The following is a 24756-nucleotide window of genomic DNA, read 5'->3' on the forward strand; positions in this document are numbered from 1 at the left end:
GAAGAATTAGCAATTATTCTGTTCTATGAAGGTGAACAGCAGAAATGCTGCATAGATTTATCATTACTGAACTCCTGATTAACAAAACTAGATGAAATTTGAAATTATTTGATGAGGGAGAGATAATCCTCAAAGCCTCTTCAATGAAATTGACAATTCAGAGACATGAGTTAAAATGACACAAGAAAATAGGAGCAGGAGTAGGCCCCCTCAAGCCTACCCTGCTCTTCAGTATGATCATGGCTATTCTACCCTAGTCCTCAGCTCCTCTTCTGTGCCTGTTCCCCATAGCCCTGAATTCCCTAATCTTTTAAGAATGTATCTACCTCTTTAAATAAATACCTCAAATGGTATTTTGTGCCTCCACAACCCCACAGGGTAGAGAATTCCAGACATTCACCAGGATCTTCAAGAAGAAATTCTGATGCATCTCAGTTTTAAATGACTGTCCCTTCATCTTGTAACTATATTCCCTTGTGTGAGACTCTCCACTGGTGGAAACATCTCAACAGTCTACCCTGTCACACCCCAACAGGATCTTATATGTTTCAATAGGTTCATCCCTCATTACAAACTCCAATGAATACTGATCCGACTTCTTTAGCTGCTCGTGTCAGGACAACCCTTTCATCCCAGGAATTAGTGTAGTGAATCCCTCCAGTGCTGGTATAAGCTTTCTTAAACAAGGAGACCAACACTGCACAGAACTTCAAGTGTGGCCTCACCAACACCTTGTACAATTGTAATAACAGTTCCAATCCCTCTGCAACAAAGGTCAATGTGTCATTTGCCTTCTTGACTACTTGCTTTACCTGAACATGAGATCCCTCTGTACTTCATTACTCTCCATTTGTATAATAGTGCACCTTTAGATCCCTCATACACATTTTTGCCATATTAAACTCCATTTGCCAATTTAACCTATCTACATCCTGTTGCAGAGTCCAAATATCCTCATGACAACATACCTATCCATCCATTTTAGTGTCATTGGCAAATTAGGATACCTCAAACTCTTCCAGTTCATCAGTATAAGAATAAGTGAGGGCCAATTCTTTGGGCACTCCAGTAATTACAGTGTTCCATCCTGATAAACAACAGTTGAGAATACAAATTCAATTAATTAAATTAATCTGGAATTTAAAGAAAAGATGTTATTAATGGTGACCATTAAACTACTGGATTGCTATTTTAAAAAAATGATCTTCAGGGAAGAAGATCTGCCACCTTTACCTAGTCTGGCCAACAGACTCAAAGCACATCAACTCACACGTTCTCAACTGGCCCTTGAAATGGTTTAGCATCTTAGCATGTCATTCTGTTGTATCAAACCACTACATTATAGCAGTATAGCAATAAAACCAGACCAACCACAAAGCACAAACCTCAGCTCTGAATTCAGACAGAGCGTGATCACTTCTAGCCCAGATGACTCTGAAATTCCTCCATACAAACATCTGTGACCAGGTATCAAAATTGGGAAAGCTGTCCCACAGGCTAGTTCAGCAATAGTCTAACATAGTTATGCTCAAAGAATCATACCCTACTGCAATGTGTTAGACTTCTCTTTCCATGGGTACATAGAACACTACAGCACAGTACGGGCCTTTCAGCCCATGATGTTGTGCCAACATTTTATCCTGCTCTAATATCTATCTAACCCTTCCCTCCCACATAGCTCCCCATTTCTTTATCATTCATGTGGCTATCTAAGAGTCTCTTAAATGTCCCTACTGTATCTGCCCCCACAACCTCTGCCTGCAGTGCGTTCCATGCACCCACCACTCTCTGTGTAAAAAAACTTACCTCTGACGTCCCCCTACACCTTCCTCCAATCACCTTAAAATTATGCCCCTTCGTGTTAGCCATTTTCACCCTGGGAAAAAGTCTCTGACTGTCCACTCAATCTATGCCTCTTATCAGCTTGTAGACCTCTATCAAGTCACCTCTCATCCTCCTTCTCTCCAGTGATAAAAGCACTAGGTCACTCAACCTATCCTCATAAGACATGCTCTCCAATCCAGGCAACATCCTGGTAAATCTCCTCTGCACCCTCCCTGAAGCTTCCACATCCTTCCTATAATGAGGCGACCAGAATTGAACACAATACAAAAGTGTGGTCTAACAAGGGTTCTATAAAGCTGCAACATTACCTCACGATCCTTGAACTCAATACCCCGATTAAAAAAGGCCAACACACCATATGCCTTAACAACCCTATCGACCTGCGCAGCAACCTTGAGGGATCTATGGATGTGGACCCCAAGATCCCTTGGTTCCTTCACACTGCTAAGAGTCCTATCTCATCAACAGGACAAATCACTGGGGTGGCAATACAATAGTATACAGGTCATAGAGAGTTGCCTTGACAGTCCCCATGTACTTTCATGTCAAAAAGTTGTCTGAAAGCAACACTGAAAGTAGAATGGTCAAAGATGGGGAATTTCAATGTCCATCACTAAGAGTGGCACAGTTTCAATGCCACAGACTGGCTTGGCTGCCACGCTGGCTCTAGTGGTGAGCAAATCAAAGCAGTATTTCACCAAAAGTGGCATAAACAGGCTGTGGTAAAACTGTCAATAAGCATCATGGGGAATGGTCGACAATGGCTGATGTCATACTTTGCAAAAAGGAAAGTATCATTGTGGTTGTCAGCAAAACAAAACAGATGGTCATTGACTTCAGGAAGCGGGGCAGATTACACGCCCCTGTATGTATCAATGGTGCTAAGGTGGAGGTGGTTGAGAGCTTCAAGTTCCTGTCACCATTAGCTTGTCCTGTTCCAACCACATAGACACAATAGCCAAGAAAGCACACCAGCGCCTATACTTCCTCAGACGGCTAAGGAAATTCAGCATGTCCCCAACGATCCTCACAAATTTTTATAGATGCACCACAGAGAGCATTCTATCCGGAATCATCACAGCTTGGTATGGCAACTGCTCTGCCCAAGACTACAAGAAATTGCAGAGAGTTGTGAACGCAGCCCAGTCTACCACGGAAACCAGCCTCCCCTTCATTTACTCTGTCTACACTCCCCCTTTCCTTGAGAAAGCAGCCAACATTATCAAAGACCCCTCCCACCACAGTCTTTCTCTCTTCACCCCCTTCCATCAGGCAGAAGATATAAAAGCCTGAAAACATGCACCACCAAGCTCAAGGACAGCTTCTATTCCACTAAGACTCTTGAACAGACCTCTTGAATGATAAAGATGAACTCTTGATCTCTTAGCCTACCTTGTTGTGGCCTTGCACCTTATTTGTCTGCCTGCACTGCGCTTTCTCTGTAACAGTAACACTATATTCTGCATTCTGTTTTTGCTTTTCCCTTTGTACTACCTCGATGTACTAATGGTTGGAATGATCTGTCTGGATGGCATGCAAAACAAAGCTTTTCACAGTATTGCAGTACATGGGACAATAATAAACCAATTACCAATTGTTAGAGATCAAACATCGCAGCCCCTGGATATAGTCAGGAATTCCTCAAAGGCAGAATCTTAGATTTAACTGTCTTCAGCTGCATCTCAATGACCTTCCTTCCATCATAAATGAGGGCAGTCACTGATTGCATAGTGCGCAGTTCTATTTACAAATCCTGAGAAAATGAAGCAGTCCATGAAGGGAAAAAAAGGCCAAATCTATGTGAGGAGCCAAGTGATGTGTGTGAGATCCTAATTGAATACTTCTCATCTGTATTCACCAAGGAAAAGGACATAAAAGATAGCAAGTGCAGGGCTGGGTATGTGGATAATCTAGAGCAGTTCAATATGAAGAAGGAGGAGATGTTGGATGTCATGAGAAGCATAAGATTTGATAAGTACTCAGGGCCTAATGCGATCTATCCCAGGTTATGGGAAGCAAGGGAGGAGGTTGTTGGGGCCCTGGCGAAAACCTTTGCAGCTTGTTGTTCTTTTACTTAAGAAGGGCAGATGGGATAAGGCCGGAGAGGCTTGCATCAGTGGTAGGAAAATTATTGGAGAAAATCCGAAGCAATAGGATTTATGTACACTTGGAAAGTCAGGAGCTGACCAGGTTTAGTCATCATGGCTTTGTAATTGGGGAAATCCTATTTTACTAATTTGGTTGAGTTTTTTGAGGATGTAACTAAGAAGATTAAAGAAGGTAGGATGGTTAACATTGTCTATTTGGACTTAAGTAAGGCATTTGAAAAGATCCTGCATAGTAGGCTGATCCAGAGGTTATGGCACATGGGATCCAAGGTAAATTGGCTAATTGGATCCAAAACTGGCTTGGTGATACAAGGCAGATGGTAGTGGTGAAGGATTGGTGCCAGTGGTACCTAACAACTTTAATGAGAACGTGGGAGGTATGATTAGCAAGTTTGTGAATGACATGAAAGTTGGTGGTGTTGTGGAAAGTGAGGAAGTTTGTCTTAGGCTACAGCAGGATACACAGCAAATAGAAAGTTGGGCAAAGCGTTGGCAGGTGGAACTTAATCCCGAAAAGTGCGAGATGATGCACTTTGGGAAGTCAGATAAGGGGAGCTCATATACAGTAAATGATAGAGCATTAAGGAATGTTGATGAACAAAGTGACCTTGGGCTTCAAGTCCATAGACTCCTGAAAGTGGCAACATGGGTGGATAGGGTGGTGAAGAAGGCATATGGCATGCTTGTATTCATAGGTCAGGGCAAAGAATATAAAAGTTATGACTTTACATTGTAACTTTATAAGACACTGGTTAGGCCACACTTTGAATATTGTGTGCATTTCTGGTCTCCACATTATAGGAAGGATATGGTTGTGCTGGAGAGAGTGCATTCACCGGGACGTTGCATGGATTGGAGGATTTTAGTTATAGGGAGAGATTGTATAGGCTGGGCTTGTTTTCCCTAGAGCAAAGGAGGCTGAGGGGTAGCCTGATAGAGGTATACAAGATTATGAGAGGCATAAATAGGGTGGATCGTCAGAATCTGTAGAGGTATCAAAAATAAAAGGACATAGGTTTAAGGTGAGAGAGAAGAGATTTAAGAGGGGATTTAAGGGGGATCTTTTCTTACACAGAGGGAGGTTGGTATATGTAACTCTCTGCCGGTGGAGGTGATGGAATCAGATACAATCACTATGTTTAAGAGACACTTAGACAGGCATTTAAATAGTCAAGGCAAAGAAGGATATGGACTGGCAAGTGGGATTAGTGTAGATGGGCAAAAAGGTTGGCATGGAGGTGGTTGGCTGAAGGGCCTATTTCCATGCTGTTCAGCTCTATGACTGGATGATTCTATGATTCCATGCTTGCATGCAACAAGACGCCACAATATTCAGGCAGTCATAACAAGTTACAAGTGCCAGGCAATGACCATCTCCAACATGAAAGAATCTAACCGCTACCACTGATTCAGTGGTGTTATCACTGTTGAGTCTCCCACTCTCAACACCCTGAGGGTCACTATGGACCAGAAACTTGATTGAACAAGTCCCTAAACACTGTGGCCAAAAGAGCAAGTCAGAGACCATATATTCTCAGAACAGCAACATTTCAAGAAGATGGCTGAACATAATTTTCTTTCGAAACATTGGGAATGAGCAATAAATGGAGACCACATTTTATAAATGAAAAGTATGTTACTTTCAAAACAGTTTTCTCATGGCTTAATAGCTATAAAATCTGGAAGTCCCTTGGTGCAATGCCTACAATATGATATGTAGGATGGTTGCAGTGGGAGGCAGAAGTTGGGAAAATATAATTAGTTTCATTGGCTAGGAGGATACAAAATTAACCAGGGTACTCTCTCGATTACTATCTAATGTGTGTAATGATCATTGAATAAGGACCGGAGCAGATCAACTAAACACATGCATGAAGAATGGTTAGATACTGGAGTGTCTCAAATGCCTCCAAATTGTATGTCATTATAAATTTATATTCTCAGAAGATAAGAAATATTGGAAGAAATTAGCATTAAAACAATTCTTTGACAATGGTTCTTCACTTAGAAAAATCATCAATGTTAATTCACTTGTCAGACTCTGAAAAAAAATTAAACAATTTTCAGTTTCTCTGATTGCTTACCACAAATCATATTCTCCACAAATTATAACTTCTGATTAATTTTATTTCAGGCCTGTGTGTGTGTGTGTGTGTGTGTGTGTGTGTGTGTGTGTGTGTGTGTGTGTGTGTGTGTGTGTGTGTGTGTGTGTGTGTGTGTGTATACTTTATTTCTAAGCCAAGTACAGTAAAACACTTCCCCATTGGTATATTATTAAAATAAAAACAGAAATAAAAATGCTGGAAATACTCAGCAGGTCAGGTCACACTGTGGGAAGAGAAACAGAGTTAACATTTCCTGTATAACATTAACATTATAATATTACTGTTTCATTAGTTCTTTATCACATCAGAAGAGAATGAACCAAATGTTATTTGTACCGTCTTATTTGAACCAATGATCGGTCTTCAGTGTTCCAAAGCAGTTTTGCCAGGTAACTCTAAAAAAATTAAACTAATATAGTGAAAGGAGAAACTGTGTTTCGAGTCTGAAGAGCTTCGTGACAGTTGATGCTGCTGCCTCAAAGTTCCAGGCACCTTGATTCAATCCCGACCTCAGGTGCAGGCAGTCTGAGCTTACACATTCTCCCATTACCACATAGGTTTCCTGCAAGGGCTACAGCTTCCTCCCACATCCCAAAAGTGTACTGCTAGGTTAACTGGCGACAATAAATTACCCCTTATTGTAGGTAAGGGTTAGAAAAAGAATCAAAGAGGAATTGATAAGCATGTGAGAAAGAATAAGTTGCAGGGGTACAGGTGAGTAAGAAGGGGGAATGGGACTGATGGGATTTCTATGCTGAGAGCCGGAATGGGCCCAATGGGCAAATGACCTCTGTTTGTATTATAATAAATAAGTAAGTTTTCCTCATGGTAGATGGACATATGCATCATGGAGCTCGACAAAGTTAGCAACTGTGGATTAGTGGGCTGCACTTCGACCCAAGTCAGAAGCTTATAGGTTCCAATCCCCCTTCTGACACAGCAGCATGAAAAAAAACAGCATTTCTAGACAGTATGGAGGACGCTTCAGTGCGTTAGGTGCCATCTAAGTCTGCTTGAGTATAATTCTTCTTACTGATCATGCAACACCACGTCTATTACAGTATATCAGTTTGAAAACCAGTATTAAGATAAAGTTTAATGAAGTACATATACTCTAATGAAATTCTTCCTTTATATTTTATTGAATTTAAATTTTGCTACAAGTCTTAAAAGTTTGAACTGCGTAGAGGCAAAAGAGTTTGGATGCCAATACCAGTACAGAGCAGTCATCCGTCTACTAATTTGCTTTCTGTGAATATACCAACCGGCCAGCAACTCTGAAGGGTAGAGTCTCAAGTTCCCTTCTTATCATTCAGTCATTTGAGTTAAATAAATACCATCCCCACACACTGCCATTGACAAGTTTCAGTAGCGCTGATCAAGAATCAATTGAAATTTAACTTGTATTAACATGATACATACAGCTGTAACTCCAAATATTCCTGCACTGTGAGAAGAATTATGTTTGGCTGTTAACACTTGTAATACAAAAGCCCAGTTAAAATCTCCCTGTTTTCAATATTTTAGATGACTGTAATTTATAAATCTATTTCCTGAAGCCACATGCAACATGCTAAATGGTCAGTATTTAAATCATTTCTGTTGTCCAATAGAATGTACGTGGTTCAGGCAATGGTAGAATTTGCATCATTTACTGACTGGTACACCTGGCCAGAAGAAGTAAACTATTCTTGTAAAACTCCACAGTCCTGATTCCCCACCTAATTCCTATGAGATCACAGACTTTGCAATCTTTCCTTGCAGAAATGAAGTCTCCATAACCCCAAACTTCACTACTTCCACCACTATGCAGTCTCCACTCCTTCAAATTTTACAATGTCTTGGCAATTCCCATCTTGTGACTTCACCTCAATCACCATTAGCAAGACAGAGATTAATTGATATTTAAATATTTAGGGAATTAAGAGATAAAAGATTGGTGCAGGAAAGTAGCTTCAAAATAAAAGATCAACCAGGATCTTACTGAATGGCAGAGCAGACATGAGGGGACAAATGGCCTACATATCTGTTGCCTTTCCCACCAGCCAGCCTGGCAATGAATGAGAGAGAGAGAGGTGGGGGGGAGAGAGGGGGAGAAAGAGAGAGAGAGGGAGAGAGAATCTTAAAAAAACAAATCCAATCACAGCCTTTAATTAAAACTCCAGAGTGTTCAGGAAGGCTCGTACTAAGTTTCCCCACATTAACTCCTCCAAGATTGCTCCTCAATAAATATTAAGGCCTTTGCATCTGTAATGAGTCTTGGCTTCAACACTTCCAATCTAATCCCTCTCCGCTTCTGTCCTATTACAACCCAATGTTATACTCAACTTTTGAGTACATAAGTCATCTTTTCTTCAACAGATCCAAGGATCTCAGTCTCATCAACTAGTATGCAAAGCATTACAAAATGAATACTCCACTGATAACCAAAGTACAAATGATGTGTACAATAGTGCAAAGATTACTGACATCAATGTCAATATATTTCAATAGCAGTTCTTTCATTTATAGTGCTTTGGCATATTGTAGCATCGTAAACAATGTTTTTTTCAATAGCAGGACCTATTGTAATGTAGACAAAATGCACCAACGTCCCACAAACAGCCAAGCTGGTGGATCAATTAATTTGATTTTTGCAGGTACTTCTTGAAGTAGGAATACTGTTAGAACATCAGAGAATGTCCAATCTTTTTTTAAACATTGGGATCTTTAAACTCCCATCTCAACAGTAACAGGCAACTTCATGGTTACCTCAAGATGGCAGTAGAGGTTCAGCCTATAATTTGACCTCAAAAGCAAGGTAGAAATTCTAAAAGCACAATATTCTGACTCATAGACAATGTTCCAAGACAGGTATTAACTGAATCAAATTGACTTCCTCTGAAATATTAACACCAAGAAGCTAACATTTGTGCATCGCAGATTGACTCTGTTTTCTAACCTCCATCCTGAGAGTATAGTTCTCAATGTTCTTCAGTGGGCAAGACATTCCAGTCGTAGTTGTGGCCTTCCTGGGCAATAGAACATTTCTCAATTTTAAATCATATTGTTTGTTTTGTAAATTTGTTTAAAAAAACATGGTGGGCATGCAACGTAATCTTCAATGTGATATACCATTGTTGAAACATGTAACAAAGATCTGCATAGCCACATCATTTTCTAAAATTCTGGCCACTGAAGTGGAAGATATTTGTTCTGTGAATGAACATTCTTTCTCTGTGTCAATAAGGAGCTTGGGTATTACAGCAATGTGTTCAAGGCAATGAAGGATTCATTTTTAATACCATAACCCCTAGTCAAGAGTCAGAATATCTCAGAGGGTCTATGACACATGCAATTCTCTTTAGAAGCACAATTGTCCTATTTTCAATTTTAATACAGCAAAACTTCATTAAGAAATAACTATTTTCCCATTTCATTCTGTCATATCATTCTGTAGCTAACTACAAATAAATGTACAGAAGCAAATCAGATTGAGTTGTTCTTCCTCTACCATTCAAGTTCAGGTTCTGCCCTGAATGTTCCATAGCTGACATTCCCAAAATCCTACTCTGATGAGAACTGAAGGAACTGTACCCTACAATGCAAAAGAGAAGCCTGTTGGCAGATCCATGTACCACACTAATAACAATATACATTTTAAGTTTCTGACATGACATTATCTGAGTAAATTAGATTCTGACTATAAAAAGAAACTCCCGATACAATAAATTGTTTGCAAGCTCCTATCTGTTCCTATTGATACACCTACATGAAACAACTCTTATATTCAAGTCTGGTTTAACATAATGTTTATGCACTTTGTCTTATTACATAAGGATAACCTGTGGTCAAACATCCATTATATATTACCTTGCAACATTGCCCTAGCTTAAGTTTATATGTCAAGCAGAATACAGTCTGTGCTTCATATATGATATGATTTTTACTAATACAATGTCCTAAATATAAACTGTGATACTTACCATTTCAGAGTACCGAATTAACAGTAACATAATCAGGATCAAAACATTAAAATTTCATGCAATCAGATTGGAAAATCTATTTGCTGTTTTTTTTCTGTTAAACATATGAATAAGGCTCATTTTCTCTTGTTCTGGTTTCTGAGTTCTGCACATGTTGATGAGAGGCACACGCTTTGATCTACACTCTGTCACATAGTATGAACAAGTTTTCAGATGTTCTGCCATGCTGGGGTTGTCATTAAAATTCCAGTTTTCAATTGTGGAAAAGAAAGAGCTGAATTGCCATTTCTGTAATAAAAAGAAAGTTATATTATTAATTCAAGGTTCAGTTTGCAAAATCAAATTATAGAAGTTAAAGATACACTTAATGTTGTAAAGAGGTAATACCATGAAATAACTAATGTGAGAATTTTTACCCCAAGTGCAAGCACTTTTAGTTGATTATTGTGCAGCATTTAATAGCTGGCTTAAGATAAGAATTCAAGAAGAGCCAAATAAGATTCCCTAGAGTAGATTGCTTGAGACAGTTAAAACTGATTTCCATATCTTAGAGCTGAGGTTCTGCTTACTTCTACTACTTTATATAAGTACAAAGGGGAGGAATCAGTCAAAGGAGCTCTAAAGATTGAGAAATTTTAGACATTAATTATATCCAAAACCACTCATGCAGATATTTTCCATAATCATCTTTGCTGGTTCATGATTCAATATGCCCAAATCAGGTCCTCTGAGAAAAGTACTAGCGTCCACAGATGGCTACAGTGTGATTCTGCTAATTATGCTGTTTCACAAAGCGCTTCAAATTATGGTCATTTTCTTTCACTCACAGCACGTTTGAAAAGTTTTAACTTATCACCAGTAAACCCATTGAATTGTTCACCATGCTTTAATTTTAAGTCATTTTTGTTCATTTTAAATCCAGTTGCTCATAGGAGGAAGGAATAGACACTCCTATTTAGAAATAGTTATTTCTGGTGACAAAGTCCTTAACTATTGTAATACACAAAGCTACTGCTCTAAGGTACATAAAGAAATAATTTTAATGGACAATAAAATAAAATAATTAATCATAATCTATTGTACTGCCCAATCACAGTGCTTCATGGACAAATTTATGTTTATGATTAAGCAAATAAATCCTAAAAATATGAAGTCTAATCTAATCTGGAGATTATAAATGCCATTTTGGTATGGGTCTTAGACCATGGACCCATTCAAAAACACAAACAAACTCTGAGCAACCGGGCAATTCATTTATACACTCCTGGACCACTATGTGGGGAAGGGGCAGGAGAGGAGACAAGCTCCACTGATCTCTATGGGTAACTGTAATCATACGTGTCAGAACAAGAGATTGATAGTTTCTGATTTCTCTTTGTGGCAAGTCTAATGAGTGCCTAATATGAAAAAACAGTAATTATATTGAGAGAAATCATTATCACAAATCCTTAAAATGACTTTGGTGCTGCTTGTGCTTTAGTACAAGATACTGAGATTCCTTTAGGAATATAAATAAGATTTATTCGAAACTAACCTTATCTTACATATACAAGGAAAACCTCTACCAGCAGCAAGAATGTATTAGTAGTTGTATCATCTATTTCAAATGGTAGGAACTTCTACAAAATGAGCAGCATCAATTGCATTCATTGAGCTCAATATAGCTAGAGATCCAGTAGCAGATACATTATTGAAACTATTTATAATCCAGAAGCCTGGACAATCTACAAATTATGAAATCTAATTCCACCATTGCAGTCTATTGAATTTGAATTCCATTCTTAAAAAACCGGGAATTACAAGCAGTCAGTCAGTAAACGTGATCATGAAGTTCTCAAGATTTATAAATGTAACTGGTTTATTATAGTCCTTTAGGGAAGGAAATCTGTTCTTAAACCATCCGGTCTGGATTCACATGGTTGGGTCCCCATTCATCATTATGAAGGGACTATTCCTTCCACGACTCCTTGATCCACTTTTCCATCTCCATCAACTATTCCCCTTCTCATGGCACTTTCCCATGTAACTATGGGTATCAGAATGTCTGCCTATTTACCTCTTCCCTTCCCACCAATCAGGATGCAAACAGATGAAGCAGTAATTTCATTCACACATTTAGAATATCTCATTTGGTGCTCATGACATGGCCTTCTCTAAATCAGAGCAACCAAACATAGATTGGGGAAAACTTTGCGGAACTGCTCCTTTCGATCTGCAAGGGTGACCATGAACTTCCATTTATCCATCACACTAATTCTCCATCCTACTCCCACTCTGACCTCTATCCCTGCCCCCATATATTGCTCCAATGATACCCAACAGAAACTTGAGGAACAGCTACTCATCTTCAGACTAGGCACATTACAACCCTTGCAACTTACTACAGAGTTTAATAATTTCAGGTAAACCCCCTTTTTTCACGGTTGTGGCTGTAACTTTGTTTCAATTTGTCCCTCTATCATTTTGTCCTAATTGCCAGTTTCTAAAGTAATTGTTACCTTGATTATTTTAGCCTGCACCCTATCATAGACATCTTTCTCTCTCTGCAAATTAAATCATGCTCGTCTTCTTTCTTTTCCAGATTTGATGAAAGGTTCTTGACTGTTTCCAGCCTGTTGCTCTCCTCCCTCTGACTGTCTGACCTGCTGAATGCTTCCAGCACTCTCTAGTTTTAGTTGGCTCCTAACTTCCTTTGAAATAACTTAGCAAATCATTCAGTTTCTTAGGGTGAGTAGCAGGTGTGAGTCTTCTCAGGGACACCTACATTCCAAAAAAGAATAAAAATGACGCAGATTTTGCAGTTGCTGCTGACTGTATGATCTCATTCAGCTCACAAACCCTCTGTGGTCATTTGAGTAGTATCATCTTTATTGAGCCTCTGAAAAGGGGATCGAGACCATTGTGAATAAGGCAACTGCATGATTTCAACCACCCAGGTTTAAGAAATTTCAATGAGACATGCAGAGCCCAAACCAGAAAGAGAAAACTAGAATGTTTAAATCAATGTAAAATCATGCATAGAAAACAAAAATAACAAAAGTGGAAAAGATGGAATTGAGAGATAAGGAAATGGAAATGTTTCCTTAAAATGTAAAATCGTAAACAGCAGAATGGGACAACACTTCTGTAGTTTTCATTTCCAGAATGTTTGTTTTGCAGTAGTTAAGACCTATCATTTTATTAAATTTCATCACACTTGAATGGGCAAGCTATTTCTGTAATGTTTAGTGGATATCCAGTAGGTAAATATTGCAACTTCAGACTCTTACATGTATTATGATTTGGAGTTAACTAGGCAAGGTACCACATAGTACAGCCTGTGAAGGAGAAGGTTAATTGGACAGTAAATCCTGTTTTTTACTCTGCATGTGCAGATGCTTTCTGATTTACACCATAATGAAGGCGAACACTAATTGCCTCACCATTATTCTCATTGTAAAAGCCGGACTCTGGAAAAGTATGCTGTTCAGGGACCTTGAGGTCTAGCATATTATTCTTTTGCCTTCCTAATATGCTAGGAGCAATGACAGAACAGTGTTTTATTGCAGTGTCTTCAAAGGACAGTGGGCCAATACAAAGAAATTATCTATTATTTGAATTATACAACGTATTATCAGCAATGTTGTTTTGTTATCATTAGGTATGAGTTAAACACACTGTGGGAATGCATGTGATCAAGAATCTGAATGCCATGAATTGCTTTTCCCAGATTTAGTAACATTACAATCAAGTCTGGTTATTTTTAAACTGTCAGAGATTACAGATAGAGGAGAACTAAATGAAGGTCAACATACCATCAATGTATGCTTTGGTAATGGAAAAATAGCAAATTGGGGTCATTGACTTTGCAGAAAATAATTTTTAGGCTATTGAAGAACATTTTGTTTCTGAATAACATTTAGAAATATTTTCATAGTAAAGTGTGATTATTACTGGTATTTTCAATAAATACCTCATACCAATGGAAAAGCAATAGAATGAACAAATAGCCAGTAATATATCAAAATATCCCAAGGTGCTTTACAGACATCATCAAACAAAACTTAACATCAAACCACATAAGGAGATATTGACAGAGAAACATCAACAAAACTGCTAACATTATCATGCATCACTGACAGTAACTTTGGGATTTCTGTGCATGCAAACACAGCAGTCCCAAAGTTGCTATTAACACTTCATGGCTTTGAAGATGACAGAGAACTAGTGCTGAAATTTATACAGAAGTCAGCAGGGGAATGGCAAATTTGGCAAAACGCCTTAGAACAGGCCCTTCAGCCCACAATGCTGTGCCGACATCTTATCCTGCTCTAAGATCTATCTAACCCTTCCCTCCCACATAGCCCTCCATTTCTCTATTATTCATATGGCTATCTAAGAGTCTCTTAAACGTCCCTAATGTATTTGCCCCCACAACCTCTGCCAGCAGTGCGTTCCATGCACCCACCACACTCTGTGTAAAAAACTTACCTCTGACATCCCCCTTATATCTTCTTCCAATCACCTTAAAATTATGCCCCCTCATGTTAGCCATTTTCGCCCTGGGAAAAAGTATCTGACTGTCCACTCAATCTATGCCTCTTATCATCTTGTACACTTCTATCAAGTCACCTCCCATCCTCCTTCTCTCCAAAGAGAAAAGCCCTAGCTCACTCAACCTATCTTCATAAGACATGCTCTCCAATCCAGGCAGCATCCTGGTAAATCTCCTCTGCACCCTCTCTAAAGCTTCAACCTCCTTCCTATAATGAGGCGACCAGAACTGAACACAATACTCCAAGTGTGGTCTAACGAGAGTTCTTTTGAGCTGCATTATTACCTTGCGGCTCTTGAACTCAGTACCCCGACTAATGAAGGCCAACACACCATATGCCTTCTTAACAACCCTATCGACCTGCGCGGCAACTTTGAGGGATCTGTGGACGTGGACCCCAAGATCCCTCTATTCCTCCACACTGCTAGAGTCCTGCCATTAGCCTTGTATTCTGCCTTCAAATTCGATCTCCTGACGTGTATCACTTCACACTTTTCCAGGCTGAACTCCATCTGCCACTTCTCAGCCCAGGTCTACATTCTATCAATATCCTGTTGTAATCTACAGCAACCTTCTACACTATCCACAACACCACCAACCTTTGTATCATCAGCAAACTTACTAACCCACCCTTCCACATCCTCATCCAAGCCTTATCCCAGATTTGCTGAAGAATCCTGTATTGAGAAAAAACCAAGGGTACTAGTCTTTCCCCTTGGTTTGAACAGGACAGTAAATTTTTTTAAAAATATTAATTTTTATGCTTTAAAATCCTTGAAGGTGTAGAAGTGTTTAAAAGTATTCAGGAATCTTCAGAAGTATTAAGTAATCACCTAAGACTGCACCAATTTTTGTCATGCTTGCAAACTTACTAATCAGATCACCTACATTCTCATCTAAGTCATTTATATATATTACAAACAACAAAGGTCCCAGAACTGATCCCTGCGGTACACCACTTGCTACAGACTTCCAGTCAGAAAAACACTCTTCCACTGCTATCCTCTGCTTCGCACCACCAACCCAATTTTGTATCCAGTTTACCAACTTGCCTCAGACCCCTTGTGCCTTAACCTTCTGGACCAGCCTACCATGTGGGACCTTGTCAAAAGCTTTACTAAAGTCCATGTAAACCATGTCTACCTTGCTGCCTACATCAATATTCTTAAAGAGGCTTTGTTCAGATTTTTCTTTAAATAACCTAACATTAAGTATGAATACAGAGGATCAAGAAGGCAAGATATGGTTACATTTATTTATGTCTCAATTATAGAGATAAGAAGGCAGCCACTAAGGTTTTTAGTAGTTTTCTTTAAAAACTCCAATCAACATAATGAAATATACTTGCCCTTTTTCGAGCTCTCCAAGAAAAACTTCCAGGCGAGTAATTTTTCTTTTCCCAGACAAGATGGACCATGCCATGCTCTTGCAGTAATGCAGAGGAGACCTCATTCATCAATACAGACACTTGGGACAACTGTGTTAGGCTATAACCATCCAAGAAGCTTGCAATGTGCCTCAGGATCTCAAATGGAAGGCTACATAGGCTAAGTAAATTCTTCCCAATTCCCCATGCATTTATGTCCCCATTACCATTCTGACACAAAACTGGAGGAACATCTGGCTTGATTGCAAACGCACTTAGTTGTTGATTGTAGATCATCTTTGCCTTCTGTGCAGAGGGACAGAATCTCTGTTGGGTGTAGGAACAGCCAAGATAAGCTAAAGGACATTTCTGTACCATCCATCCATTCAGGGATGACTGAATGTCAGCATGTACATTTTTAAAGTGTGATGAAAACTCATCTCGTCTGAAGAAATGGTGACACATGAATGTAAAGACAGAAATCGACTTGCTATATCTTTTTGTGATGCATTCTGTCTGGAGTTGCAAATATAGGCAAGAAGCTTTCTCTGCCGCTACATCAGCCAAAACCACATCACGACCAAAAGGAGCAGAGGGAAAAGAATAAGTCTGAGTCGCAACATCAGTTACTAGTCTATTAGTGGTCTTTGTTTCTGATATGGCATGGCCTTTTAGCATTTTCTCCAAATAACAAAGCAATGAAATAGTTACTTCATCATTTTGAGGAATCACTGTGTCTAGGTCAGAAGTGTCCACAGATTTGGTTTCCATTTCTTTCTTACGTGACGAATAATGTTCACGATTCATTCGGTAGCTGGTTGGAATCTTAAATGTGTTGACAGTTACAACCTCCTGGGCCTCCAGATTTCCATAAACAAAGTCTTTTTCTTTGGGTGTACATGCACGCATCTGACCAAATCGAATAAGCATACTGCCATGATGCACCAAGTACATATTGAAATGTTTTCTATCCATCCGAGATTGCAGTCTTTCCAGGACACCTTCTTGCCAAGGAGCTTCACCTGTGATTTCTACTGCTGTTAACAAAGATGGGTCCGATGAATTGGTTTTATTTTCAGTCACATTTTTCTTATTATCAGTGCTGTTTGCTTTCTTGCTTTTCTGAGTATTTATAACTTCTGCAGTTTTCTCTTCAGTCATACAGCCACCTTTATCCTTACTGAAGATACCCTCCCAAGAAGAATACTTAGCAAAATCTATCACTTCCTCAGATTCTGTTGTTTGTTCTTCTTGGGTTAGTTCAACCATGTCTTCTACATCAGTACTGATTTTGTCAATTCCATTTTGATGCACTTCTGTTCCTGTTTTGAGATAATCGCTATCCAAACAAGCAGAAGCCACAAGCGATCCTCCTTCTGCCCCTGTTTCTTTCAAATCCAAATCATTCTCATTAACATTCTCTGCCATCTCTGGAAAAAGTTCTGCCATCCTCACAGAATTGAAAATTATTTGCTGATCCCTCATTGCAGTGCCCAACACTAAATTCTCCGGATTCAGGGATTCTTCAACAACATTATTCATTATTATGTCTTCTTCATTAGCTGGCCAGCGATTCCATTGCATTGAGCAGCACACAATGCTGGCAGGGCAGACACGAAGGTGTTTGGAAAGTTTGTAGCGTGCCATGGAGAAGGGGCAGCCAAAGGCTGAATTTATGCAAGGAACATGTTCCAGAGGACACAATAGAGTGTGCTCATTTTCCTTACACTGATGAAAAACAGCCCCACACTTGGAAGGACAACTGATAACCAAACAGGAAATAGAAGGTTCAAATGACTTTTTACAGTGGCGACTGTAACATTTTTCACAATGTACGTGCAATCGAGGAGCTAAACTTCTATTTTTGATCTACAAAAGCAAAAGACATTTCATTAATTTAATTGTTTTACCTGATTCTATATCCTTCTGTGGTGGGTGTAAATATTTTATGTACATTTGCAATGTTAGCCTAAAATTATGAAAATCTGAATGCAACTGTGTGTCATACATTAAAATGTAAATCAAATATTTATAGGTAACTCCCTGGAAAGTGTGAATCACTTTCTGCATGCAAGGTTCCAGCTCTCAATGAAGGAAAACATGATGAAATGCATCACTTCTTCCAGTGTGCCAGCAGAGCTTTTCACCTACTGAGGTAAAGAATTTTCAAACAGCAAGATTCCCAATACCAACATCATGGACTACCAAGCAGAAATTATTCCTACGCTCTCGTACGTTTTGGAGACATGGGCAACCTACAGAAGGCACTGCAAAGTACTAGAGAATGCTGTCTCTCCAACATCCTGAGCACTGAGGCACTGATTGTGCTACATAATTCCAGTGGGTGAGCCACATTGTCTGCATGCCTGATACGAGACTCCCAAAACAAGTATCTCGACTTCCAGTGAGGCAAGAGATTTCCGGGTAGACAGACAAAACACATCAAGGATGTTCTTAAAGTCCTTGAGTAAAACATGTCATACCCACTAATTCCCATCCCTGATCCATCCCTGCTCAAAATGGAGAAAGCATGTCCAGGAAGGCACTGAGCATCTCAGGTCTTTACAAGGGGAACACGTGGAAGCCACAAGACCATGTGCAAATAATACGAAAAATGCACACCATTAACAACCCATCCAAACACCTAGTTAAGCTCTATGTGTCCAACTTGTGACAAAGTCTGTGGATCCCTCATAGGACTCATCAGTTATTTCAAAACTCAGCCTTGATCCTAAGGAATAGCCTTAAAAGACAAGTAACACTTTTCTAGGTCATAAGGAACTCAATTTTTGTTTTACTTGGCCAAGTGCAGCGACTCCAGGCCACAGTAACAGAACTCAAATTACTGCTCAATGTCACACAGCTTGGAAACAAGCCCTTTGGCCCACCGCGTCCATATTATTTGCAGACAGCTGACTGGTAACATGCAGATGAAGTTAGAGATTAAAGGTACAGTGGCATAGTTAGTGGAACTAGTGCCTCACAACTCCAGTGACTCAGGTTCAATCCTGACTTCTGGTGCTGTCTAGGCAGAGTTTGTATGTTCTCCTTGTAACCACATGCAGGTAGGTTCGTTAATTGGCCACAGTGAATTGCCCCTAATGTATTTGTGCATGGCAGAAACTGGGACAGTTGGTGGGAATGAAAGGAGAATAAAAATGGATTGGTGCAAAGGTCTACTTGATGGTCAATGGAAAAAAGAAGCTAAATAACCTTTTCCTGTTGTAATATGTCTATGTTTCTTGAAGATAGCATGCACAGGAGTAGGACTAGGAATAGGCCATACGGCTCCTTGAGCCCATAGCACCATTTAGTAAGATCATGATGATCTGATTTTTGGACTCTTCCACTTTCCAGCTGATAGACATAAGCCTTGATTTCCCCTAGAGCAAAAATCTATCCATCTTAATTTTAAATATACTTAATAACTCAGTATCCATAACCCCAAGTTTCACATTCCTCTGACAGTCGACATTCCTTTTCAGCTCAGTCTATAGTAGATACTCCTTATCCTGAGATTATGCACCCTAGTAGTAGACTTCCTTTTCCAGAGGAAACATCCTGACGGCATCTATCCTGTCAAGCTCCCTCAGGATCTTATGGTACAAGGTGGCCATCTCTCATTCTTCTAAACTACAGAAAGTACAGACCCATTCTGTTCATGCTGTTCTCAGTCAATAAGTTACAGTTTTATGAAGCATTGGTTAGGCCACACCTGGAGTATTGTGTGCAGTTCTGGTTGCCACACCATAAAACGTGATTACTCTGGAGACCATGCGGAGGAGATTCACCAGGATATTGCCTGGATTGAAGGATTAAGGTTATGAAGAAAAACTAGATAGGCTGGGTTTTTTTGCCTTAGAACAGAGAAGACTTGAGGGTGACCTGATAGAGATGTGGAGGATAGATAAAGCAGATAGTAAAAATCTTTTAATCATGGTGGTGGTGTCTAAGGCAAGAGGGATAGATGTAAAGTGAGAGGTAGAAGGTTTAAAGGGGATCAGAGGGGGAGTTTCTTCCACAGAGTGCTTGGAATCTGGAATGCACTACCAGGAGAGAAGGTGGAGGCAAAGACAATCACAATATTTAAGAAGCATCTAGACAAGTACATGAATTGCCAAGGCATAGAAGACTATCGACTTAATGCAGGTAAATGGGATTAGTGTAGATAAGTACAATGGGTGGCATGGACATGGTGGAGGAAAGGGCCTGTTTCTGTGCTGTACAACTCCATAACCCAACCTGCTCTCCACAACCAACTCCTTCATCCCAGAAATTAATATGGTGAACTTTTGCTACACTACCTCCAAGTCATGTTTATCCTTCCTTAAATAAACCGACCATACTTATAATATATGGTCGGTACGGTCTCCTTCAAGACGGAGCAAGAATTCCTTACTCATGTATTCTATCTTTCTTGCAATAAAGGTCAAGGTTCCATTTGCCTTCCTAATCATTAGCTTTACCTACGTGCTAATTTCCTCCCTTTATTTTACAGGACCACCCAGATCTCTCTGAGCTCCAATATTTAATTCTGTAACATCAGTTAAATAATATTTTCCTTATCTATTCTTTCTACTGACATCACATTTTCACACATTGTACTATTTACTATTTTTTGCCCACACACTTAACCTATTTCTCTCCTGCTACTCTCTGTGTCCTACCTGTTAAGCAATCCACTTCCTACACTAAAATATTACCTTCAACCCCAAAAGCCTTGGACAGGAACATAAATGCAGTCCACCCAACTCTTTTTTCTCCCATTTCTGTTACAAAAAATCTCATCCTGCAATCAACATTTCATCTCAGTGAGAAGCTCTTTCTGGCAATAAACAATGAGAATTTTAGTAAGAGAGCCATAAATGATGATTCAAGCTGCAGTGCTCAAACCAGAAAAAAGCAAAAGAGTAGTGGCGGAGAGATCAAGGTGAAATCTGATGGTAAGGGCCAGCTGCATAATCATCACATTGGGCAATGAAGGTGTTGAAAGATATAAATGTTAAATATCTATGGGGAATTAAAAGGATAATACTTAAAATAATAGAAACAAAATGATTTTTTTAGCCTTTTTGAAATTTTGTTCATTTATTTTTACACTGACAATCAAGTTCATATTGAAGTTTCTTACCATTTTGATTAATCCTCTTGCTTCTCAGCTGAAAGAATAAAGAAAATGTTAGATATAATTCAACAAATTTGAGGGTAACAATTTTACAAAAAAAGTCTGTGGCAACAATTTTGAATGTTTTAAAAGTTTTAACTTTTAAAAGCGACTTCCATAGAATATGATTTATGTATGTTATGGGTGAAGCAGTGTGTGTGGTGTGATGGGAATGAAGGAGAAGTTCATTATTCTACCAGCAATATCAATTCTTCTCAGGTCAAGAATAAGTAGAAGATCCATTACAGAGCTCCACAGCATCTTCTCAATATCTTGACACAACATCAACATCAAAGTGACATGCTTATTTCTTACATTTTATTCTAAATTTCTCTATATAATACAGCCAATTAGTGTTATGGTTGAACATTTTTAGAAATAATCATTGAAGTTATTTTCGGTCTTCAGATATCCAGAAGATGTTTTCAGACCTGTTATTGAGGGAGAAACAACAATTCATCTGACAGAATTTACATTCACTTGATAAAAAGAAAATGCTCATGGAGACAAACTGGCCAAAATAACCTTTAAACCAGTTTTCACAAGGTAATCAGAAATGAAGAATACCATAAGGCCATTTTCATCTATCCATTCAAAAAGACAATGAACTTCTGCTCTTTAGGTTCAATTGTTTTCATTTTTAACCTGGAACCTATTTCATGTGTTCAGCATTCTCTGTGTAGAAAGACTTTTCTTGAATTATTCTTATATTTTCCATTTTACAAATCTGATAAGTGTCTGCCTGTCCAACTCCTAAAAATTAAGCATTTTTTTTAGATTTAGCCTTTCCATAATGTTTACTTTAGCGTATAGACAATGAGTTTGAGCTTAATGCCAGGAATAAGCAATTAGCAGCTTTTTATGTTTCCAAATTTCTTCAATGCAGTCTGCCTTACTCTTTTTTTTCTCCCATTTCTCCGTTACAGAAAGTCTCAGCTGAAATTTTAAATTGGTTGAGAATGATATGGATTTCAAAGTCCTTCTAATGTAGTAAGTATTGAGACTGAGAAGCTTCATGTCCAAGATTCTTCAGATGTCCAACATAAAGGGAAAAGCAGCACAAATTAGAAAATTACTTGTCCTTAGAAAGATATATTATCAAATTACTGTCTACTCCCACAATGAGTAACAGAATCTGTTCAGAATAACTTTTGCTTCGGCATGTTTTCATCCTATTAATTTTCTGTATCTAAAGATCATTAGCAAGGAGGCCAAAGGCTTCCTTGAGAAGTATATCTGCTCTTCCAGGCTCACAATGACTGCTGGAAAAGGGTCTTACTTTGTGAAGCAGTTGCCTCCTCTAATTCAGTGCTGGGACTACTTTATGATCAGTTACAAAGAAAAAGAGTAGGAGAAAAGCAATGAGAGAAAATTAGAGTAATAATGTCAGAATTATGGAAGAATGAAAAGGAATATTAAGGAGAAGAATCATGAAAATAGAAAGTGGGAGAATGACAATGAAAAAAAAATCAGAGGGAGTAAATGAGTGAATATAAAGGAATCACATGGGAGAGAAAATTACCAAATGAAAACTCCAGAAAGACTGGGAGAAGGATGCAAAAAATGAGAATGTAAGAGAAAGAAAGATTAAGAATGACAATGGGTCTGGCGCAGAGAGCAAAAGAAAAAGATGGCAAAAAAATGATGAGAATGGGAATGTCAGTGAAAGTTGAAAATAACTGGAAATGAATTACAGAAAGGTTACAGCATGAAAGGAGGCTGAATACCCTGCAAATCCCAATAATCCTGCCATTTTGATTCCCCTCAAGTACTTACTGCCTCCATTACTCTCCTGGCAGCAGATTCCAGATTCTATCTTCACCACATAAAAAGGTCACTTTAAGGTAATGCCACCTTTGGTCCTTTTGCCAATTACCTTTATTCTATATCTTGTAGTTCTTGGCCCTTCCTGCAAAGGGTACAGTTTCTTTCTCTCTACCCTGACCGCCCTTGATAATTTTAAATACCACTGTCAGATCCACTCTCAACCCTATCTGTTGCAAGAAAAGCAATCCCAGTCTCTCCAGTCCATCCACATAACTAGAGATGCTCATCCTTGGAATCATTCCAGTAACATTTCTTTCTGCAGCCTCTCAAAGACCTTCATGTCTTTCCTAAACAGTGGTGGCAACAACTGGACAATAAATTCCAGTTGTACCTTGAACCAGTGTTTTATAAAAGTTCATTATGAATTCTTTGCTCGTTTGTTCTATGTCTCTACTTATAAAACACAACATCTAATATCCTTTCATAAGTCACTTTCTCCATCTGCCCTGCCATTTTCAATAACTTATGTCCATATACCCATGGATCACTCTGTTCCATATTTTAGAATTATGACTTCTAATTCATATGGCCATTTTGATATCTTGATATTGAAAGTTAGAGAATAAAAAAAGACAAGAAAGAAAGAATAAGCATGAAAAATCAGTGAGTTTAATTGAAAGAAAGAATTTAACTAAGAATGGAGAAATGAAAAAAAGTGAAAGATAGAATGACAAATTACAGCGACAAAGCAAATGCAAGTGAAAGAGCAAGCAAGTAAAAGACAAATTGAGATTATGGGCCAGATTTTATTGGAAAAAGATATCTTGTTATTAGATCTGTTCCTGAATGTTCAAGATTGTAAAAATTTTGCTCTTCAATATGCCAAGACTGTCATCTGATAATAATGAAGCAAGGGTAACAAAACCTATAAGAATTTGTAAATAATGGGAGAAACAACATATCTCAGATTGAGAAATAAATTGAGGAATGACTGTACGCGAATTAAGAATGAATTCGGGCAAATTTGGCACAGAAAGAGAGATGGTGAAAAATAATAATTGCATTAAAAGAGAAAATAAAATTGAAAGAAAAATCTTTAAAAATGGTTTTGATATTCATGAAAAGAATTTACAAGATGAAGAATAACAAGCACTCAAAAACACTTTAAGTGTAATCTAATGTGCTTAAACTGTTAATTACAGGACTTCGCTTTCTATGATTCTAGTCTGCAATAATTGCACAAATGTAGCATCATCTCAAAACTCTTACAGGTATTCCAGTGCATGAATGAGTGATGCAAACAAGCATCCTCAAAAAATCCAGGACTGCATGGTTAAGGATTTGTTGAAGATTGGGTGCTGCAAAGGCTCTGTGTGGAAGTTTAGGACTCTCCCTTCATTGCAGTCTAATTGGTTGAAATCTGTGTTAAAACCTCTGAATTATTTCATTGTCCACATAGTCAACCTTGAGCTTCCAGTTGCCTGTCACATTAATTCCATATCCAATTCCTTCTCTGGCCTATCTTCCTGTGGTCTCCTGCACTGTTCTAATGAGAGCCAATGCAAACTTGAGGAATAGCACATCATCTTCTGTCTGGGTGAATGGCAATCTTCAGGACTCAATACTGAATTTAACAATTTCAAATAACTTGCTTTTTTCTGTTCTTATCAGAATTGTCCAGTTCTGCTGTAAAATTATCCAAGTGTAATATTAACTCAGTTTTTCTCTCTCTCTACAAGAACATCTGGTTCCTTTGAACATCAGCATTACCCAATCTCTCACCTTTTAAAAATATTCCATGTATCTTACATTTTTTGCACACTATATTTCATCTGCCATGTTCTCATTCACTCACTTAGTTTGTCTACATTTCCTTAAGACTCTTTACATTTCTCCTGTCTC

At 38.6% G+C, this 24756-nt stretch overlaps 1 protein-coding gene across 1 annotated transcript in view; it reads right to left on the reverse strand.

Moving 5' to 3' along the window:
• Nucleotides 1-7199: 7199 nt before the first annotated feature.
• The window catches only part of LOC127569487 (F-box only protein 40-like), a 28252-nt gene continuing 10695 nt past the window's right edge, over nucleotides 7200-24756 (reverse strand). The window contains exons 3-5 of the mRNA XM_052014194.1: nucleotides 21055-21082; nucleotides 15906-17792; nucleotides 7200-10311 (exon numbers count right to left, since the gene is read on the reverse strand). Of these exons, the coding sequence (XP_051870154.1) occupies nucleotides 10078-10311; nucleotides 15906-17792; nucleotides 21055-21057 (2124 nt within the window). The 5' untranslated portion in view covers nucleotides 21058-21082 and the 3' untranslated portion in view covers nucleotides 7200-10077. The remainder of the gene's footprint in view (nucleotides 10312-15905; nucleotides 17793-21054; nucleotides 21083-24756) is intronic.

This window comes from Pristis pectinata, chromosome 4 (assembly GCF_009764475.1).
Source record: "Pristis pectinata isolate sPriPec2 chromosome 4, sPriPec2.1.pri, whole genome shotgun sequence".
Classification (NCBI taxonomy): Eukaryota; Metazoa; Chordata; class Chondrichthyes; order Rhinopristiformes; family Pristidae; genus Pristis; species Pristis pectinata.